This window comes from Anopheles arabiensis, chromosome 2, assembly GCF_016920715.1.
Source record: "Anopheles arabiensis isolate DONGOLA chromosome 2, AaraD3, whole genome shotgun sequence".
In the NCBI taxonomy this organism is placed as follows: Eukaryota; Metazoa; Arthropoda; class Insecta; order Diptera; family Culicidae; genus Anopheles; species Anopheles arabiensis.
Genome location: NC_053517.1, coordinates 80,124,755 through 80,146,756, shown reverse-complemented (window position 1 = coordinate 80,146,756; position 22,002 = coordinate 80,124,755). Strand labels below are relative to the sequence as shown.

At 45.3% G+C, this 22,002-nt stretch overlaps 3 protein-coding genes across 6 annotated transcripts; 1 reads left to right on the top strand and 2 right to left on the bottom strand.

The window, feature by feature from the left end:
* Positions 1–226: 226 nt before the first annotated feature.
* LOC120897947 (rab5 GDP/GTP exchange factor) lies at positions 227–3,733 on the bottom strand. The gene is made up of 5 exons (XM_040303192.1): positions 3,108–3,733; positions 2,666–2,890; positions 1,854–2,587; positions 1,546–1,788; positions 227–1,471 (listed from the first exon to the last, which is right to left on the bottom strand). The coding sequence occupies exons 1-5, from the start codon at positions 3,265–3,267 to the stop codon at positions 416–418; spliced, it is 2,418 nt and encodes an 805-aa protein (XP_040159126.1). The 5' UTR covers positions 3,268–3,733; the 3' UTR covers positions 227–415.
* Positions 3,734–5,499: 1,766 nt separating this feature from the next.
* LOC120900570 (transmembrane protein 11 homolog, mitochondrial) lies at positions 5,500–9,434 on the top strand. 2 transcript variants are annotated; one of them, XM_040307714.1, is made up of 5 exons: positions 5,502–5,694; positions 6,776–7,218; positions 7,397–7,617; positions 7,696–7,811; positions 7,875–9,434. In XM_040307714.1, the coding sequence occupies exons 2-5, from the start codon at positions 7,175–7,177 to the stop codon at positions 8,040–8,042; spliced, it is 549 nt and encodes a 182-aa protein (XP_040163648.1). In that variant the 5' UTR covers positions 5,502–5,694; positions 6,776–7,174; the 3' UTR covers positions 8,043–9,434. The 2 variants fall into 2 exon arrangements, with proteins under 2 accessions (XP_040163658.1, XP_040163648.1); XM_040307724.1 differs by lacking the exon at positions 6,776–7,218 and having other exon boundaries at positions 5,500–5,694.
* A 784-nt stretch (positions 9,435–10,218) lies between these two features.
* On the bottom strand, positions 10,219–18,996 carry LOC120900549 (splicing factor 3B subunit 3). Of its 3 annotated transcripts, XM_040307687.1 has the most exons (15): positions 18,862–18,996; positions 18,363–18,696; positions 16,777–17,952; positions 15,739–16,046; positions 13,491–15,542; positions 13,243–13,292; positions 12,905–13,029; positions 12,600–12,681; positions 12,302–12,353; positions 11,810–11,872; positions 11,470–11,534; positions 11,199–11,254; positions 10,873–10,927; positions 10,575–10,642; positions 10,219–10,354 (listed from the first exon to the last, which is right to left on the bottom strand). In XM_040307687.1, exons 2-5 carry the CDS (start codon positions 18,586–18,588, stop codon positions 13,599–13,601), a joined length of 3,654 nt encoding a protein of 1,217 aa, XP_040163621.1. In that variant the 5' UTR covers positions 18,589–18,696; positions 18,862–18,996; the 3' UTR covers positions 10,219–10,354; positions 10,575–10,642; positions 10,873–10,927; positions 11,199–11,254; positions 11,470–11,534; positions 11,810–11,872; positions 12,302–12,353; positions 12,600–12,681; positions 12,905–13,029; positions 13,243–13,292; positions 13,491–13,598. The 3 variants fall into 3 exon arrangements, with proteins under 3 accessions (XP_040163621.1, XP_040163629.1, XP_040163636.1); XM_040307695.1 differs by lacking the exon at positions 18,363–18,696; XM_040307702.1 differs by lacking the exons at positions 10,219–10,354; positions 10,575–10,642; positions 10,873–10,927; ... (6 more) ...; positions 13,243–13,292; positions 13,491–15,542 and adding an exon at positions 16,266–16,351 and having other exon boundaries at positions 15,930–16,046.
* Between the last annotated feature and the right edge of the window lie 3,006 nt (positions 18,997–22,002).

The window sequence follows — 22,002 nt, the reverse complement described above, 5'->3', positions numbered from 1 at the left end:
TTGTTTCGATTGTTTAGATTTTTCTTAACCTTTTTCCTGTTTTTTTTTGCATTCACTCTCCCTCACTCTCTCCCGGCTACTTGAGATTACGGCACACGTTCGCGCAGTTGGTATTAAATTACGCGTGCAACACTAATGGGCGTATTTATATGACTAAGGGAAGTTTTTTTTACATTTATACAACACGCACATTACATTCGTAAAGAATTCTGATGCAAGGGCAAAGTTCGATTGAATTAGCAAATAAGTGTGTTTATTTTTTTCTTCTTCTCCTTCTTCTTCTTGTACTAAACAAATAACAAACAATTTTTGTTCCATTTTTATCTTAACCGTCCACTGTGCTTCCGCACTGCTGCAAACAATATACAATAACAAGTCACTATCAACGCCAACGTCCCCTTTCGTTTGCACCGGTCTAGATTAAGCTAGTGTCATTGTTAGCGTTCCGACCGCTCGACGTAGCCTTTGGCCCATTCTGTCCACTCCCACCGCTCCCACCACCACCGCCAGCCGGTGGAGGATGTAGAACGCCGGTCGCGCACGTTATCGTCGGAATGTTGCACCCGTGCAGCGATAACCCGTGGAAGTCGGCGACGGTCGGTTTCAGCGGCGACTCCAGCATCAGCGAGCCGGGAGAATCATCCAGCAGACTGCCACCGCCGGTACCGGCACCCCCACTCGCCAATACCGTCGATGGCTGTAACGGTAGCGGTAGCAACGGTTCCGCCGGACGCTGACCAGTCGAGCCGGCCCCGTCCTTCTGCAGCAGCGGATCAAACTCTTCCAGATCGAACGGTGTGATCGGTGGTTTCGTCTGTTCCGTCGGTACGGCTGGTACCGGTTTAAATGTGGCCCGCGGGTCAAAGTCCTCCGCCGTGCTGTTCTCCCCGCTGTGGTCGGAAAAATCAAAGTCGTAGTTGATGTTGCGTATGCCGCGGATAAAATCCGTCGCCAGATCGTCCGGCGTGGCCAGCCCGTCCAGCGATTGCGCATCGAAGATGTTGTTGTAGTCGAACGAGGGCGAGGCCGACAGCAGGTCGGCCGAATTGCTCGCACTCATCGTACCGTAGAACGGTGACGACGGGGCGACCGTTTCCGGCGGCCCCGCATCGACCGACACCAGCGGCGTCGTCAGCGTGTTGGACAGACTTTGCACCAGCTGTTCTACCTCGCCGGCCGCGCTGCAACCGGACGCCGGAGACTGATGGTTGGATGCGGTACCGACCACCACCGTCTTTGGTTTGCTGCTGGCAGCTTCAATGTTGACCGTTTTGTTGGCTGCTACCAAGTTTGAGGTAAAATGGCCGCCACCGAGCGCGGGCTGTACCGAGCCAGGGTCAATGTAGCCGGCTCCGACCGAGGACGACAGGTACTGCTGTCGCATGGCCACAACGCGAGCCGGCGTTTTGCAGGGCAATAGCACGAGCGGTGTGCGGTCAAGCACCTCCGCTACCGTTTGTCGAATCTCTTGCTACAAAATGGAAGAAATCGTTTGTTTACGAAGTGGATGTGGGAAAAGGAAAATCATACTAAAACGTTGCTTACCCCAAAAGTGTCAATCTCTTCGTTCAGCGCAATGATTCCGCTATACAGCACTTCCTTCTTCGCCGCAATCGTTTTCATCACCTTCATGTTTTCCGATATCTGGTGCAAGCTTTCGCATGCGATCAGTGCACTTTCCCACGCCGACGTGCCCTCGTGCTCGCCCGACATGAAACTATCGAACTCGGCCTGCGTCAACGAGAGCGACTCGGCCGAAATGTTCTCGATGAACGAAATTGCACAACACTGCAAGAATGGAATGGCAACACAATGAGCAATAAGCCACACTTCCCAACCCATCGAAAACGTACCAAGTTGGTGAAACAGTAACCGCCCTCGCCGCTCATCAGCCGCGAAGCGTTGCTGAACCGCGTAATAAAGTTAATATTGCTGTGCAGCCGCACCGGGTTCGATTTCAGCACCACGAAGATCAGCGCCGGCAGAAAGTCATCCGCACTGGCCGGCCCTTGCACCGATTTCTTCAGGAAGCTAAAGATGTGCCGGCAGCAGCGCACGATGCAGTCGAGCTTTTCCTGCGGCGACAGGAACGAATCCACCGATGCCAGCTCGGTGATGGCGGTGTACGCGAGCTCCCGCACCTCCGAGTTCACCTCGTCGATGCTGCACATCAGATGCTCGGCCGTGATCCAGTTCAGCTGCCGGATGCGCTTGTGAATGTACGAATCGTTGTCCTCATCGTCGGTGGACGGCGGCGAGAACAGATACTTGTGGTTCTTCGTCATGATGCAGCGCTCGAAAAAGTCGAGCACCTGCTCGCGCATTTCCTCCGTCGCGCCGGCAAACTTGGAGTTTTCCATATGCATGTAGTCGCGGAACTTGCTGTACCCGTTCTGCACAAGCTCGGACAGCTCGTCCACGCTGACCGTTGCGTACTTTTTGCGTATCTGCTGGTCGAGCATGTGTATGAAGTATTTCAGCTCCTGTTTGGCCGCCTCCTCGATCTTGAGCGCCTTCAGCGCGTCCACGTATTCCTGCTCGAGCTTCTCGATCGGTTGCCTGCTGTGATGGCGCGATTTTTCCGAATCTGGAAGGAAGGGGGGGAGGAGGATTCGGCCGTTTAGAATTGCGTTTGCAACTGGGACTTATGTAACACTTAAATTACCTCTCCCGGGAGTCGATTTCTTAATAAAATCTATCAAATTCAACTTTTTCTTCTTCTCGTCCCGCTCACCCGATAGCTTCGGGATCAATTTCGAGTGCAACGATTGCTGTTGGTGGGAGTGTTGCTGTTGTTGCTGTTGTTGTTGTGGCACCGACTGACTATGGGAAGCGGACGCCTGATCCGCGCCGGACTTTTGCTGTTGATCACTCTTGGACAGTCGAAATGCTGCAGAAAGAAAAAAACAAGATAATGTGCCATACACTCATCGTCAAACTCCCCCTCTATCGCATGCTCTTCCGGAGCATGCAAACACACACACACACGTGCAAGCGTAGTACACGCTTCTGCATGTGCGCTTTCCCCCGATAACCGCCTTCCGTGGAACCGCGGTCGCAATCTCCAGCCGCCTTCCTTTTTCTCCTCCTCCACCGCCTACACTTACGCTTCGTATGCCGTTCCTTGAGGGACCGCTCGCGATAACACTTCGAGCACAGGCCGTTCCATTGCGCGTTGCCATAAAATCCGCACCCATTGCGGCACTTCAGATCCTTCTGCTTGATGCGGGGCGTTTTGATGGAGAATATCTTTTCCACCTTATCCATCGTGCGATCTTCCCTGTGGTACTGTGGATGCTGGGGGTGTATGTGTGCAACTAAAGCGACGAAGTGGAGTGTTCCGAAAAACGGTGCCACATCACATCACCGGTTAGGCGGGTTGGAAACGGCTCGAGTCGATTGCACAACACGTCGTCGTTCGGCGGTGGAATGCCACCCGATTGACGATGTAATTATGCTGAAACGGGTTCTGTGCTACGGCAGGGGCGTACTGATCCCGGGACGATGATGGACTGTGTACGTTTGCACTGGGGGTTTGGTTGGTAGAGCGCGGGACTGTCTGGCAATGGGGCACACTTCCTGCACTGGGGAGCCGGAAGCACTCAAACGCAACACGCCAACCCGCAAAGCAATTACGGAAGGCCACGGGAGGCCATATGGGAGGACTTTTGTCGGGTTGCTTTTTCTGGAATGCTGCCCGTACCAATCCACTGTTTGCTATGACTTGTTATTGTTGTGCGAAACTGTCAAGCAGGAATTCCCCCACACAGTGTGGCCAGATTATTTTGGTAGGTTTCGGTTTCGGAGCACCAACATTTTATCTGTAGTTTTCGGTAGGTTAAAACTCGAAACTCAGGTGGTGGTGGTGCTAATGAGAGGGTGGTGCTAATGCGCAAAACGAAAATTCTATAATTATGTTTACGATAACCCGGAGTAAGTTTTAAAAAATATTACTGGGGATCTTTATTTGCGAACTGCTAAACTAAGACTAAAGCTAACTTCTGGATTCGGTACTATTTAGCTAGGCTGGTGTTTTCGGTGCTGCCAGGTTTGCCGGTCACGTTGTCGTCCACGTTTATGATGATCATGTTGCCTCGATCCGTCTGAACATACGACACCACACCTGGTCGTGGGAACCTGCTTCCAGTGGAGTTCCCGTTGGAACTTGACTCCGCGCGTGGAGTAACATCGATGGCTCGCTTGCGACCGTTTTCTTACTCAGCACCTGTATCATAGCGCGTAGCGCATGTGTACATAACTCTATCTCACGAGAATTTGCATCCTTTATCTAGGATATGGATTAGATTTGGATCAGCGGTTACACAAATGAAGGTCTTTCTAAAGAGTCGATCTGAAAATTGTACTAGGAATTCTAAGCCAAAGAAGGACTAAGAGGCACATTTTCTTCTCAGTGGTGGCAAGTTCTTTTTCTCAAGGCTCCACGTGACCGCTTAGGGCCGCTGCAGTGCTCCATCGGATACGATTTTATCGAACGTGCTGTCATTAGATTTTCGCTGGATGATTTGGATTGAATAGATTATTTGACTGAGTTTTATAGTTCAATGATAAAAAATGAGATTTTTCCTTCAAACCAAGAATAATGTATTTAGAAGGTTGATTTTTATCGCTTTTGCTGGGCGACATTGTGGGGGACATCTGTCACTCTCTGCATACAAATTTCATTACCCCGCACCAGCCCTCCCCGATATTTATACCGGAGCCCCCGGAAGAGAAATGTCAAGTCGAGAAATGTCATTTTGCTCTGAACAACTTCACCTTGTCATTTATAACACCTTGCTTCAAACCCTACATGTGTATATCGGTATTTCTGGTCACTCTGCCCGCAAGGCAAGGCGAGCATTTTAGCGGCCACCAAGGTACATTTAGGAGATCAGGTGGTGGAATCTAGTGCATTTTGATAATTTGTCACTTGACGTAAGGTCCTCAAAATTCAAACTTTGTTTACATTTTTTAATTGGCCCATTTAATTTTTCTACTACATGTTTTCGATTAAATCAATTTTGATATCATATTTTGGGCTTTGCAAGTTCTTATTTAACATTAAAACATATATTCAAGTGGGGTATTTTGTGGCATTTCGTGAATTTATTGTACAATTCATTGTGTTTTTGACATGTTTGAGGATAAAAACTAAAAAATCATTTATATATCCTATTTTAACCTTTATTCCTCATTATCTACGAGACACATGGACGATTTAAGAGAGAATAGAACTCATGATCATATGATTTTAAATTTCGTGACGAAACAAATCATTTACTCTTTTGTTAATGTATCTCATTTTTCGATAACATCAATAATCATATAAAAAAGCATGTAGTAACAAAGAAATCTGTTCTATTTAGTATGCTTTGTGTGCGGAAACCAATGGTTAACGGTTTTACAATGACGTAAAGACCCTCAACTATGGCGACCCTCCAAGAGCCCTTTTACACCACCTGGTATCTTCAATCCACCTTGGTTCTGACAGCTGACTTCAACTGACAGCGGGCGAGAAAGAGTGTGATAAAAAATATCTCGGATTATTCTAGTCGCTCGAAAAGCACGGGGAGGGGAAGAATACGTGCAGAATCCGACAGAAACAACGTTCACCGTGTGCAATCCGGCCGACAAAACGCAAGTGCATGCATAGAAAATGTCCAGTGAAACCGAGAGCAGCAGTGGCAGTGAAAGGTAAATGTGCGTGCAATCGCCAGCCCGCGGGCGAACCGAGTCTTTTGCCGGGTGAACGTTCCGTCCCGGTGGCAACACTACTTCCCGTCGTTCCCCTTCCGCTCGAAGAGTTGCCTGTGTGGGACTGTTTCTTTCTCGGGAATGCTACCTCCTTTACATAACCGATCTCCGGAGAAGAACGACCGTCCGGACGAGCTCAGTGGTGTCACCTTCCCGTACTCATATTTACTCTACATATTTGTAGATAAATCGTTTATCGAAGGAAATGCAGAAGAAAGTACGCAAGAAAAACACGTAACCCGCTCCGGGTCACAGGCCGTGTTTCCAGTTAATACGGACACTGACTCCCCCCCTGCTCCTCCCAAACCATCTGTGCAGATGAGATGAGATTGACCTTGAACTTGAGATGCAACCATTGGCTCTCCCGTTTTTAATAACGATTGCATTGGTTGGTGGAACTAACACGGCGCTGTGAGAAAAAGCGCAAGTGAATGGTTCCAAAAGGACGAACCAATTTTAATTTCTATTATTGTCAATTACCGAAGGATTCTATTTTTATTGGTTCATTTGTTACGCGCCGTACCTGCATGCGGTTCTATTTTTAAGCTCTATTTTCGCCCATGCCGGCATCGGTCCAGCGAATAATGTCTTCATTTGGTTAGATGCAATTTTTGAGAAGTGGTGCTATGCTTAAGTTCTCTTTATTTTAATTTAAATAATCTCACATTTTGCCTTTTCCCTTTAATTGATAAAAAGTCCCTTAAGTCCCTTAAGTAGGGTGAATTCTAATCGTTATAAGTTTCTAATTTCGCGCTATTGCGAAATGGTCATTGACTTACGAAAATCGATTTACTATTTATTATGATTGTATTTTGGGAAGCCATCAACCAGCTTAACTTTCATTCATAAATACTCCACACTAACCGCAATTGTTTTGTTCCTCTTTTTCTCACCTTTTGCATGCCAAACCACACCAAACCATCGGCCATCGTATGTGTGTCTCGTCGCCGTCTCATCACCCTTGGACGTTGAATGCCCCCCAACCCAAAAAAAAAACACACTGCACGGATCCGTTACACAGAACTTGACCTAATTTGTTAGTGCACTAACCCACCGAAAGCAAAACGCAAACCAACACCACCCACCACCACCACCTCTTGCGCGTGCAGCTGCAGCTCAACGCGGAAACACGGAGAAGGTCGAAGACGGCCAGCAGACGGTGTGCGGAGTAGTAACCGATTCGCGGAGGAGTTTGCCAGTGGCATAGCGCAGTGCTGCAACAGCAAACCGTGCCGACAGTGTGCAGTTCATTCATACAATCCTTCTACCGAGTGGTGGATTCCTTACCAAGTTCTTTAGAAGGAGCTGAGCGGAAAGTTTACAGAAGCCTGTAGCTTTAGCCGGTTGGAAAATAAGGAAACGATCCGCCAATACAGGAGTAAAGTACGACAGCGAGCCGACGTGTTAGTGCCAGCGTAACATGTCCGAGCTTTCGGTCGAACCGAAACGGTTAAGTCCCATCGAGTGAGTGGCTATTATTGTTTCGCCATCTAAGCGTAGTACGGGAAATGCAACACTTTCAGTAACACATTAAGGGTTTGGTGTTAATTTTAATCCATTATTTACATGCTAAAAATGTATTATTTAGCAACAGCTATGCAGTTTTATGTATCCACTTTAATGCTTACCTTCCCCTTTGCAGCGAGCTGATATCGCCCACCGTTCGCGTGATCCGGGAGGTGTACGAAGGTGAAAATGCGCACGAAATGTTCCAGTCCGACCTCAACAAAGCACTGTTCGATAAGGTGCGCTTCATCGTCATCGAACCGACGCGGCTCGGCGAGGAAACGGAACGATGGATTGCGGTCGGCAACTGTCTGCACAAAACCGCCCTGATTAGCGGGACCGCATCGATAGCAATCAGTGAGTAGTGGTTCAAGTTCGGAAGCATTTTTGTGGCCAATGTTAACCCAATGTTCTGGTTTGTGTTCTGGGCTTCAGGTCTCATCTGGCGGGAAAAGCTCACAATCTACAGTGCTTCCTTTTGTGCCGTATCGATGTTCTGCACAAGCCTGTACGCCATCTGCTGGACCTGCGATCCGTGCGTCGAGTATCAGGTGAGTTCAGTAGCCGCTACATTACCATGGCAACGATCTTCTAAACCGCTCTGTCCCGCACAGGTGGAGCGTAAGCAGCGAAACCTCATGAAAATCCCCGTCCCGGAAGGAGCATCCTCGCCGGTAGTGCTGGTGCACAAGGGCAATCGGCTCGCCACGTACAGCCACCGAATAGTGACCACGCTGGCGGCGTCCGTCTGCGTCTGGACCATTTATAGAGCATTGAAATAGGAGAGCGAAGAAAGGATTCAAATCGAACGCAACGTTAGTGGTGGTGGTGGTGTTGGTGGCGTGCGTTCCATATTCCCCTGCCCTTGTGCTCGTTGTTACACTACTATCCGCTTCCGATTCGAAGAGATGTTGGCAAAAAGAAACGTTAAACGTGTGCTGGCGGAGCAAAAACAAAACAACCACACTGCCACTAAACTGCAAAACACACACACGGTGGTGGAGTGGTGAGTGGCGATGACGCGGAAACGATCAAACTGTAATCAGCCAAGCGAGAAGCGCACGTGTGCAGCACCACCTTTTTATCTGTTAGATTAGGTGTTAGTAAATCCTTTCCTTCCGAAACCGTCGGAATGTTAAATGTAATAAGAGATGCAGGCAGGCGCTGTGTTGTTGCCGATGGTTGAAGTGTTGGAGTGCTCAAAAGCGCAAATCACAACGCAACATTGTTGTAGAAATTGTTGGTGAAGAGTACGAATTGTCCGCGCTCTAATTGTGACTGATATTATATGTATATCGTGCTGCAGTTGATGTCGCTTTCGGTTGGGGTATGTCGATATCGACACGCTTGCCAAAGGATCCTAGGAAGTCATGATCAAAGATCGCATCCATGCTACACAACCACTTGTACTAGGGGGAGAAAAAAGGACGGACATCATGAAAAGGCGCAAAGATATGGGATTGAAGAAATTGTTTGCATTTGTTTCTATTAACACAAACCGGAAAGCTTCACGTTAGGGCAGAGTTAGACACATTTTGGCGTTTAATTCTAGGTCTGTTTTCTTTTTGTTTTAGTGCGCTTTTATTTTCTATGGATTCTTCGTTACATCTCGAACTGTGTCTATTTAAAACCTGTTTCGTAAATCCTATTGTAAGAGATGGGGTCAAAGGTACGTTCTATGGGCGAGACTGGAGAAGGAAAAAAGACGCTTTTTTAGACTATTGAAACGGCTACTGGTGAGGTGAGGGGGTGGAGAAAATCGAATAGAAAAGGCTGATTAGGTGGTTCACACCCTCTAACACGTGCGGGACGATAGAGACAGTGGGCGGCAGAGGGGGCATGATGAGGAGGATGAATAAGAAAAGAGAACTTATAAAGCGAGAAAAGCAATTTTAGCTGCATTTAAGAAGATAAGGAGCCAAATAGTAGTATTTCAAACGACAATTTACCCCACACCACACGCACATCGTGAGATGGCTGCGTCGTGTGCACCGAAATGTTGTGTGGTGTTTGGCGGATAGCTGAGAGTGTAAAGAGGAAAAGGGGAAATAAAAAGAGAACACGAGTTTCTTTATTTTGAGCTAATATTTTGCTCAGAATGGAGGTTGCTCATGGATAGAGAATTGATGCGAATAAAACTAAACGGAACGAATCGTCGTTGATTTCAGCTACAAGCATGTGTATGGTTAATCGAGCGTAAAGAACGAGTTGACATTGTGGCTTGGGGGGGAGCAGTGTTTTACTTCAATTTGCTGGCCAAATGGTGAAGCTTAAACTAAGTCAAGTCTCTAAGGCTTGTTGTTAAATGATGCAAACAATGTTCTGGATATGCAAAGTTCTGTCGAATACGGACGAACAAATCCACTGGTTGTATAAATGAATTTTAAATTCCATCACGCGTTCTCCTTTACACTTTAACGAGTCAAAATTCAAAAATGCGAAATTGATTAGCAAAGGGAAATAATTTACAAGCAATCAGCATAGATCGTCTGACAACAAGTATTGGATAATCATAAAAGAATTATAGTTTGTCTAGCTTCCCCAGAAGAGCGCAATCTTTCTCATCACCTGAGAACAACGAACGGGGTGAAGAATATTTTCAAAAGGGAAACATACGTAGCCGTTAAGCAAAGAAAATAATACAGAGAACGTGACAAGGGCTAGTTTCGTGCACACGGCAATTCAGTAAATACTGTATGCGGAATGCAGAATGAAGGTGTAAAAACAAAGAGACGAGAAATAAGAAATGCCGCTGAGCAATGTTGTTGCATACTGTTATTCAGCTGTGAAATAACTAAGTTATCGAAACGGAAAAATATGGTTCAAAAGTTTAGTTTTCAATAAAAAAAAATAAATAAAGCGCATCTTGTTATCCTTTTCTTGCTAATTTATACGAAAATTACATGATGTTTGCTTTTTTTCTCAACTCAAATTCAAATGAAAAATCAACGCATAACATTAATATGTCACACCACGGCATTACATCACGCCTGTAGTGCAAAGTTATTTATCTTTATTTATTGGTTTACAGATAAAAACTACATTGAACTCCATCTATATTTGTTTGGCTCACAGGCTTCGATTGCTGGCTGACCTGCAACATGAAAATGAAAGAAATAAAATTAAGAATCAGTAACTTCTATTCCATTTGTGGTTGAGAGCAAGCTCCAAACTATCCAAAGAAATTCAGTTTAAATAGAAATATCATTACAAGAGTTCATTAGTCCGAACTTAATTGTTTTCATCATTTGAGAAAAGGGCTGAGTTTGGGGGTTTGGGTACTCGGATTTCACTGAAAGATCAGGAAAACTTACCAATTTGGCTGGATGTTGTTGGAAGGTAACCAAGATCTCTTGCCATTCGAGGGGAGGGAAAGATGTATCTGTTTAATGGAAAAGATTAAAAAAAACACTTTTATTGGAAATGCCTTTACAACTAACATAAAACATAAGTTACAGTATATCATCAGTGTTAAAAATTGCTTAATCATTCGCCATTTTTAATGGCTATATTAGCGTATATTAAACAAAGCATCATATGAATTTGTTTCTCTGACCTAACGTTCTTTGTTTTATTATGATCGACGATGTAGGTGAAATAGAAAAGACTTACCTCAAATTGGTCGCTTCATCTAGGAGAGACGATGTTAGAAGATCATCATGCAATACTGTGAAATTAGAGAAATGAAAGTTTGTATTTAGTAATAGTTTAACGAATTACAACAATCAGTGTTGATTTTTCGAATGAATCAGTAGATAATAATGCATAATCATCCTATCGCCAGAGCATAAAATTGGCTGTATTAGCGTATATTAAATGAACATCATGTTAAATAATTTCTTTTCCGTTGACTGATAATTGTTTACAATTCCATTAAATGAGGAAACGTCAACAGAAAGTTTTCATTTTACATTTTGTACAAAAAAAAAAACACTTACCATTAATTGATTAAGAGAAGAAAATTGTGTGCCTCAAATTGTAGAAGATTCTGGTTCTTGTGTCGTCATAGAAAATAGAAGAGAATAAACCGTTTATTAGTCACAGAGCTGCATATAATAGTGCAAAATATAGTTTCAACAGAAAAAGTTCAGTTGAATTAAAATAATCAATGGAAAATTCATTGTCTATCTTGCAGTAAAAATCATCATATGAAAAGTTACACTAGTTTTTACTACACAATGTGTTATTTACTTATCAAATGAAACTCACCTATAGAAAGTTGATGTTTTACGTCTGTTACTTATGCGTTGCTCAGGGAAAGTATTGCGTCCAATCTGAAATATTAGTTAAAAGAATTGAAGTTTTAATTTTTATGTGCACCAACTTAGAACACTAAGGGGTAGGATGGATCAACTATTGTTTTGTTTCAGTACGATTTTATGAGGTAACCAAAGATTATTCTTTGAGGTGTCCAAAGGTCATAATTTCATCTGAATCATCATTATGGGGTGTAATTGCTAATGCTTCTGGTGGTTTTGAATCATTATCCTATCGCAAAAGACGTAATTATGGGAGTTGCGAAAAAATTTAACATTATTATGATACACACCTTCAGAAGGACTCCTGTGCAGCTGCGCAGCCTTATTGATTCACGACTCATGTTGTTCATGCACTACAGAAAGATATAAAAATAACATGATTAGACTATAATACGAAAAAAACACAATTAGTTAGGAATATGTTTATTTTGCGGTCAGTACGATCTTATGAAGTAACCAAAGATTTGTTCTTTGAGGTGTCCAAAGGTCATGACTTAATCTGAATCATCATTATGTTGGGGATTAGGTGGAAGCTTAGTACAGTAGGTGACCGCGAACTCTGGACGTGTTTTACTGGAGTTTTTTTTAAACAAAAAGTTCGCTACCTGGAGTGATTCACAGTTGAAAAACATATAAATGTCAAAACATGAAACATCCGGAATCTTACGAAGAGAAATTCATAGCAAATGTGGATTTTTCTCACAAATTTAACCTCTCAGTTAGCGGTCACACACCTACTGTAGAAGCATAGATAAGTCTTTAGTTGAAGTACTGTAACTAACCTTTTCGTACAGAGCATGAGAGAACCGGTTTGCATCGAGGATAAGTGTAAACCTAGGAGAAAAAGTATTAAAATGAGAATTAAATCTTTTGCAATCAAATAAATCAGGGAAAGAGCACATCGATTGCATATTGAAACGTTTGTATTTCTTTGAATTATCAGCAGAAAAAGTTATTTTCATCTCTCCTTAGAGCATATTAAGGAGTCCGAGTATATTAAATTCAACCATCACGTGAAAGAACCAAAGCGTTTCAATAATTGTTCTGTGATGTTAAAAAAATAGATTGAATAATACATACCATGAGAGCAGTTAAGATGGGGTGATGTTTACATGACGCTCCAACCACCACCGCGGACAGCAACATCGGATAGAAAAAGGAGCTGCAATGACACCAAAAAGAAAGAATTTAACATGTTTTAGTAACACAAGTTTTCGGATCATTTGTAACAACACTTTTGTTTTTAAATAGTCAGTTGTACATTAGTTTCGATCAATGTAATTCATTAGTCTATCTTGCTATCATGTAGGATCATCATTTCATTTTCTTCAACGATTGAACTCAAATAATACCAAGGAACTGTAGTTGAATTGTGAAAAACTTACCACTTTATGTAAAATTGGATCAGTCGGTTTATACAAAAAACGCCATGTTGATGGGATCAATACTGCAGAACCGCACACACCCGAACACGTTATGGCGAATATAGTTGAGAAATGAAGCACTTTCACTATAAATAGAGATTCAAGAAATGAATACATATTAGCGAAAGCAAAACAAGCAATAAATTAAAGAACTTGTTAGAATGAAGCGCTCAGTGTCTATACAAGGAATATTCTAACCAAAAATTTTTCTTATGTGTCCAAAGGTCTTTTTCCCCGATCATCATTCCGGATAACCCGAGATACATGCACGGTAATTTCTAAGTAATTTCAACACTTACCATCTTAGTTTTCTAGAGATAAATACGCTCGCCAAACGATCCGGAATGATCTGAAAGCAGACATAAAAAAAAACACTATTAACTAAACGCCTTGAACAGATTATTTATTAATTAAGGCTTGTTTGGAATGGCTTCAGTAAGGTACGTAGACATAATCAAAGACATATTCATTGGTGTCCAAAGGTCATGATTAGTAAATTCATCATATAAAATCGCATTTAATTAAAAAGGCAAATTTCGATGCTTACCTTAATAGAGAAATCTGCACCGGTGGCACGCCAACACAGAAAATTGAGGAACGAAAAAAAGGAAGCGTGACAGTAAAGCCCCACTCCGATTCTTCTCCCTGCGCTGGTCTAGAACGCGTACCGTGTGCGAATGTCCTCCAGCTTCTTCGCCACCTCGCTGGGCGTGCGGCCCAGGTCCGAGGCGATGCTTTTCTGCTTGGCCGGATCGAGCGAGGTAAACTGTTCGCACAGATCCCCATCCATCACGTTCTTCACCGGGTAGTAGTAGCTGCGGTAGCTCAGATGGTCGCGCCCACACAGTGGCGGATTTTCGTTTCGCATGTGCATTTCCAGATGCTGGAAAAAGTCATAGTCCTCCCGGCTGGTGAACGGCACCAGCGCTCCGACCGTACCGCTCATCGTGGCATAGATGAGCGATTCCGAGCCGCCCGGAATGAGCGTTGCCTTCTGCAGCGACATCACGATCTCGCCCAGATGGAAGGTGCAGATGTTTTCCGCCTTCTGCGACGCGCCATTGAGCAGCCCACGGTCCCACAGCGCCTTGTTGCCGGTCGGATCCTCGTCCACATCGTCCGACACGGAATGGGGCAGGCGGAGGATCGCAATGTTGCCGAACTTGTCGCCGGTCGCGACCGTATCGTAATCGAGCAGGCTGGCCGACGTGATCCAGCGCGGGTGCGTGTCGTCGGCGAAGATGATCAGCTGGTTCTCGGCCCGCTTGTACTTGATGCAGTACACCGACTCCTGCACGTCCGACACGTACACACGCTGCCCCATGCCCTGAATGTTCACGATCTGGTTGGGAATGTGTTTGTTTTCGCACTTGCGCAGCAGCTTCTTCTTGCCGAGGTCGTAGATGCGCAGCACCTTGCCGATGCCGGCCAGCAGCCGGCCCTGGAACGGGCAAAGCGCTCCCGGCGCGTCGTCGATCTCCGTGCGATGCATGTGCTCGAGCTGGTGCGTCTGGCTGTCGACCTTGTACACGTCGATAAAGCCGCCGCCGCTGATTTTCGGGTTGATCTGCAGATCTTTCGCGACGCCCGCCACCACGTACCACTTCTGGTCGACGGCGAATCGCACGAGGGCGAGCGACAGGACCGCCTCGTTCTGGGCCAGCTGCACCTTCGAGTACGTGTGGCCGTTGATCGGGTCCATCACGCGGATCTGCGACGCCCACATGCCCGTGCCCGCCTTCGGCGAGGAGAACACATCCTCCGGCAGCACCTCGTTGATGAACGCGTCCGCCATCTCGTTCGCCAGCTCCTGCTCGTCCTCACCCGCCGCCTCACGCATCTCGTCCGCCATCTGCTTCTTGCGCACGGTTTTCGTTTCCTCCGTGTACGCGTTGTGGTCGGTTTCGCTGATGATCAGCTTACCCGTCTCCTGGTGGATGGCGAACCGTTTCGGGGTGTACTCCAGCGGGAAGGTGATCTGGTTGAACACGGCGCCGAGCTTTTCGAGGGCCAGAATGCGCAGCGTGTTCGTCGAGATGGCCACGATACCTTCCGAGCACTGCTCGCTGGAAAAGCCGGACGCGTACTCGAGCGTTTCGTACGACAGCGGCGTCAGGTGGAACCGGTTCTGGTAGTAGTAGCTCAGCCAGGACCGGCTCGACATGGCCAGGACGGCTTCCGAGCCCTGCATCTGAATGCGGAACAGCTTGACCGGCCGGGAACCGAGGTAGCGCGTGCGGGTGTCGGCCAGATCGCCGGACACGGGGTCGAGCACGGTCCGCAGCAGCACACCGTTCGTCAGTCCAATGTTCAGATAGATGCAGCCGGTCGTGATGGTGACTCCGTCGTCTTCGGAGGATGTTTCCACCGTGCCCATTTCCACAATGCACAGCGACTCGGCTGCCGAGGGTAGTGCCTGCATGGAGCGGGGCGACAGACAATCGGTTGGATCGAGCGATATGATGCGTACGGTGTTATCGGCCAAACCGACGGCTAAAAACCACGACCGCTGTTCGCCGCTCGGGACCGATCCGAGCGCCATACACATGACTTCGCTCGGCATTTTCTTACGCTCCGTGTACTCGTTCAGTTGGCCGGTCTGGAAGGTAGAAATAAACCATTGATTAATGATGGAAAGATACTCAAAAGCATGTGTTTTGGATAATGCTTGCAACATAAATCAGCACTGCAGGACACATTGAATTTTGATTCTTCAAAACAATTCAGGTTCAATTAGATCATCATAAAAAGCATTCCCAGTGAATTATTTTAAAATATAAAATAACGATTCTTACCGGATCCATTTCGAAGTACACGAGCTCGCCGCCGGAAAGGGCAATCACGACCTGCCGCTGGTTGACCGCACACTTCATGATCGTCTTCTTGCCCGGCGCCTTCCATTCGTTCACACGCTTATCCGCCCGGATGTGCCGGATGCCGTCCGGGTAGACCTGCACCAGAGCGTCATCGCCGAGCGCACTGCAGCAGAGTGTCGGTGTCGTGCCGAGGAAGCCACTGTCCGTCACTTCCTCGACCGTGTCGCCAATGCTCAGCACAAGCGTAGCGTTCACGAACGACACGATGATGTACGCATCGAACTCGTCTGCAAGAAGGCAAAAACACACAACAATCCACCAGGATCTTTCAGTACAAATTCATCCAAACTAGAACACACACACATACTGCGTATGTGTGACGGGGGGCACGGGTTTTAATCGTGCTAGGGAGTAAAAATGTTGCCTAACTGTTCTTCAATCTTTCATTTGGTACGGTTGTAGTAACGTGAGAATAGTTCCTATCGTAAAATCATCGCTTTTCTTACCTACTGGCCAACGGTCTTTCTAGAGAGTGTGTTTGTGTCACTTGATCACTTTTCCAACACACACTTCTCTCTCTCTCACACAATGCCTGCAAATGAGAGGAAAACTGGTGTTTGTGATTGCAATTTCTACTCATGGTTTGGAAAATGTATACAGGCAACCTAAGGGCTTGGCAAACACATCCTGCCAATGGTAATATAATAATTGCAGTTGAAAAGAATGATTATTTCTAAGGAAAATTCGAAGAAGATGCCTCACCTTTAGGTTGCTTGTAAGAATCTTATCGACGAACACCAGCTTTTGGAATTATTATCTGATATTACTTTACTTAATAGGTAAAATCTATGAGCGAGAAAAGAGAGCATGAATGTGTCGTGAAGCAACATTAAACTGCATTTGATTTATCGAAATCGACACGTCGATGAACACGTCTTCATGCCCTCTTTTCAGCCTACTAAGCATCACAAAAGTACGAAGAACAAATGTTATTGCAAACATGCTAACGCCACTTACCATCAATTCTCTTCTTGACGGTCCACACAGCGTTCGGGTTACCGGGCAGCTCCGATACGGCCATTTCCGACACTTCCAGCCCGTGGCGAAGCACACGTATCGATGACCGTGGACCCCGGCCACAAGCCAGGTACAGTTGCGGTGTGTCCTCGTTCGCCAAGTCCGCCACCTGACAGCCAAGGATCGGTGCGTACGACGGAATGTCGTCCACCATCACCAGATTCTTCAGCTGTCTCGGGGCGAAGAAGAACGTATCGCCCTCCTCGAGCGGCATGGCCGAACTGAACTCTGGCTCATCATCGTCATCGCCCAAATGTGCGATCTGGTACAGATAATGGTTGCCGAATTCGCACGCCACGAACAGAAAGCCCGTCTTCAGCACGCACATGGCCGTCGCAGGCGGAACCGTGTCGAAGTATTTCAGCTTAATCTCCGACACCACATCATCGTCGGTTTCGAGCGTCACCTTGAAGATGTCGCCCTGCTCCGTCTGCACCAGGAAGAAGTACATCGACTTGGTACGGTGCGTGGCGGAGCAGATGAAGATCATGCCACGCTCCGGATCGTCCAGATCGTTACGGCGGCGCGGAATCGGACAGCGAATGTCGTGCTGGTCGCCCAGATTCTTGTACGTCAGATAGTTTTCCGAGCAGATCAACACGCCCGACGGCCCATCGTTCCCTCCCGGGACGGAGATGAGGAAGTTGGCGTGCTCCTCCAGCGGTTCCGAGTACTTGCGCACCACATGGTTCAGACCCAAATCCAGCTCGTAGAAGGTGAGCGTTTGCTGTGTCTTGGTGGCCGCCTCACCGGTTGGATCGGTGTCCGCTTCCTCGTAGTCGATCTCCAGGCAGGCGAACATGGGATTCTCGAAGCCAACGTCCACGCCCACCATGTGGTAGGTGAGGGTGTTCGATTTGTGCGCCTCTAGCGGCGAGGAGATGGTGAGCCGGGCCTCGGAATCGCGGTTCAAAATGTAGACCAGCTTTTGCTTCTCGACCGCTCCGATCATCACGGCACGACCCTTGGGATCGATGGCCAGATATTGGCCGGGCACGATACGCCGACATCCCGATTTGCCGAACGTCTCCTGGTGAACCTTTTCGAGCTGATTCTTTGCCGGGTTGTACTCGAGGATCACGATGCGACCCGAATCCGAACCAATTACGGCATAATCTGGGAGAAGAGCCGAAAGAGAAACAAAGGTTAAGATGCGAATCATCGATCTGGAGGAGTGTCAAAAATGGAGAGTGCAACAAGATGGTGTGAGCGCAAATTTCAATTCAAGGTACGATTGAAACAAATCCTCAAAAGCGACTTGCGTCCGTTTTAAGCTTGCTATAGGCGTAAAATAAGTTTTCTTGCACACTACTACAGGCCGGTTCCGACCTTCCAACGTGCACCCGAAGCAAGATACGCCATACCTAACCTCCTACAGCGGTGCAAACATAACCTCACATTTGTACCCCAAAAGCACGATCGAAGCTTTGAAACCGTCTCGATATGATGCGTGCGTCTGTGATCTAGTCGGCGCTTCGGAGCGAACGACAGAACAAGAAAAAAGGGAGAAGAAGAATCTAACCTACCTTTCGACCCGCCCGTCAGCCGGAAGGACATGAGCGAACGCACCACGCCAAACACTTCCGTCTGCAGCAGCGTGTGCACTTTGCCCGTGTTCGGATCCGGACGAACCAGCTCCAGGCCTTTGCCCTTGGCAAGCAAAATTTCCTGCAACTTGGTGCCGGCGAAGCTTCCGTGCACCGCGTGCGTGATGCCCGTGGCACGTTGCAGAATGAAGTTGTACAGATACATCTCCGGGAGGGTGCCTTAATTCCAACTATCCAACAATCTCTATCTCTCTGTCTCTGTGCGAATCTTCGCTACGTTAATGCTTAATGCGCGCAGCACGGAAGGCAACTCCTGCAAAAAGGGAGGGTCGAAAGAAGGCATTTTTACATTTCTTTGAGACTACTTTGAGGTTATGGTGCTCCGCATCACACCACCATCTGGCTCTAGTTTCGGAGGGTTCGGAAAGCGCATTTTAACCCACAACAAATGCGCTCATGGTCTTTCAGCAATACTTACCACGCAGAGAGTTTTATTCAGGTGCGAATAGTGTAATCACTTGAACTACATTTTCACTAGCCAACAGCGAGCGATACCGAAAAGGGCAAGCGCTCTGAAATTTTCGTCCGCGTCGGCAGGAAGTAGGAGAGAAAATGGCCGAATTGAGAGAATGTGGTGAAAATCAAATGTTGAAATTAGAAAAGGGCAGGTAGCGCAATCGACCGGCGGTTGACGTTTGAACTTGACACAGCAACTTCTCACCACGGTTATGTTGAATATTTTCAAATCATCGTTACTGTAGAATGATACATTTTTAATTATATTCCGCTAATTTCAATTAATTGAACAACAACTGAATACTAAGTCCCATTGCTTCACATATGTCCAATTACATATTAGGTTGACTTCCAAACATCATCCAACATCAAAATAAGTTCATATAATACACTTAAGCCCGTGTCTGTGCTCCATCGGATGCAATTCTATTGGAAAGCCTGTCAAAACTTTATCTGAGATTTGACAGATAACGTCGGACGTGTGATTTCGTCGTACGACGGAATGAAACAAATTTAATCTGTCCGAAATCCGATTTAATCTTTCAAACTAAATGTGTGGTGTTTTGTAGGAACAATCTCAACTTAATTTTTAATAATCGTTATATTATTAAAATCCTCCAAATAATCGCAATATTATACGAAAAATCGTTTGAAAGCATGTGGGATAAAATCGCATGCGATGAAGCACAGACACGGCCCCTAGGCCGAAAATACACGGACCGGAATTTTACGGCCGTGGAATTCAGCTTGCTGAAAAATGTATGGATATAGCAGTTCGAAAACCCAAGCGCCACAGGTTAAGCTTAAACGACTGGAAAATTGAATATCCATAGAAAAAAATGAAAGCTCCACAGCTTCATTGGTTTGATCAATAGATGGCGTATTACAACTCATCATTATATTGCTATCCTTTTCTTGTAATGTGTTTCGACAAGTTTCATCTTATCATGACCTATTTAGCCATCTAACTTTCTAAGCAAAAATCTATATGAATGGTCGCGTGGTCAGATACGTGGATATCAACACCAACGACCATTACTCAAATCTCACTTGCTTCAGTGCTGGTGGTTTCCGTTGTAGTTTAGTATTTAAACAATCGTATCGCCGTTCTAATTCTAGCGATGCATAAGTTCAATGCGAAACCATACAACAGTATAGAGGAAATGAGAAAGCTCTCCTGCAAGCGATGAAGCTCAACTGGTTGGGGTATCCCACCAACAGAGAGCGCCACCAGCTTTTTTGCTATTTTTAGAATGCATTAGTCGTTTTCCGTCTGCTAAACGAAGTCTTTCTATATTCCGTTTAGGTAGAAAACTTGAGTCGTTTAGAAGCCGTTTAGTGGTCGTTTAGTGGATTTGTGGCACTTGGGAAAGTTGCCGTTGACAATTTGTACATGGGTATGACAGCAGGCGGCCGCAAATTTTCGGTCCAAGTAATTTCGGCCTTAGGCTGACTTCCAATTCATTTCTTAACAGCACAGATTAACGGACAGCCGGATAAAAGGTACACGGATAAAAGTTGCTCCACTGTATTTGTAATAATTTTCTATGGCCATTATTCGTGTAAATCGATTAATTGGCTACCGTCCGGTCCCGAGATGAGCTGGACAATCAGCATTCTACTGTTTCTTAAAAAAATAATTCGATTTTTATTTGTATTTCCAAAGAGATGGTTCGATAAAATAAAATGTTTAGCGATCCTTCGTCTTTTACAAAGAGGAAATTATGGCAAAAGTAAATAATCCATTCCCAAATCGAAATAAAAGCTACAATTATAGACCTCACATTGTAGTTGCACCTGCAATTTGAAAAGCAACTTGTTAAATTAAAAACTGCAAATAGGGGAAAGCGGGGCAAAATGGGCATGTGGGGCAAAATGGGCACCCTCTATTTAAGCATTTTTTGACTACAAAGATACTTTCCAATGCTCAAAATGTGTTCATTAGAGTGTTCTATAAACACCATGTAGTTTTCATAACCCTTACATAACAAATAACTAAGAAAAATGCAAAATAAGGTTTAGCAGCATATTGATGTAATTTTTGCCACTTCGAAAATAAGCTTAAACTAGTGTCACAGGGATGCGTTGACGTTTTTCATGATATATTTTTAAAGATATGATATTTCTTTACAATTTGTCTGAAGAAAGCAAGGCGATTGAATGCGTATTTTTTAAAATATAACAAAAAATACAAAAATGCTTCACGTGGGGCAAAATGGGCAGTTACGCTTGGGGCAAAATGGCCAGATGCTTTTGACATACGGCGCTTGGTGAGGGTATGGTGTTGTATTTGTCGCCTCAAAATGATAACAGACACAGCTTCATAAGATTCGATTTTGTATATTTAAACGTTTAAAAACTGTTTTACAGGGTTTCCCACGATTTATTGGTCAGTTCCCATGATTTATTGGTGCGTTCCCACGATTTTTTGGTCGTATCCTATAGATTTTTGGTTCGTTCCCATATTTTATTGGTATTTTCCAATTGGATATCAATACAATTGGACCAACAAATTCTGGGAAACGACCAAAAAATCGTGGGAACGCACCAAAAAAATATGGGAACCCACCAAAAATTGATGGGAACCAACCAATAAATCGTGGGAAACCCTGTAATCTTGATAACATATTTTTGGAAGAATTTTAAGGGGTTTTCTGACCAGCAAATCAAAAGATAGAACGAAAAATACATTTCACGAAACGTGCGCAAAAGCATAGACCATTACCTAAGCGCAGTTGTTGTGGCCCAAATTGCCCCAGTGTTTTGACGTTTCACAGTTTGTTTACATATAACCATTTTGCCCCAGGGCTATGCCCATTTTACCCCGCGTGTCAAAAGAGCTTCTCGTAAAACATCAACTTTTATTTTACATTATTTTCATGTTTTTAAGTTGTTTTCATTCTATGTGGCAATTTTAATCCATAGATAAATGGTTGAGGCATACATTTATGAAAGAAAAATAATGTTTTGTGGAATATTCAAAGGAATATTCAGTAAACTGCTTAACATGCCCATTTTGCCCCGCTTTCCCCTAATTTATTGTCAAGATTTTTACAGCATTTTCTTTATTTTTCTAGATTCTTCTAGAATTTTCGACTTACAA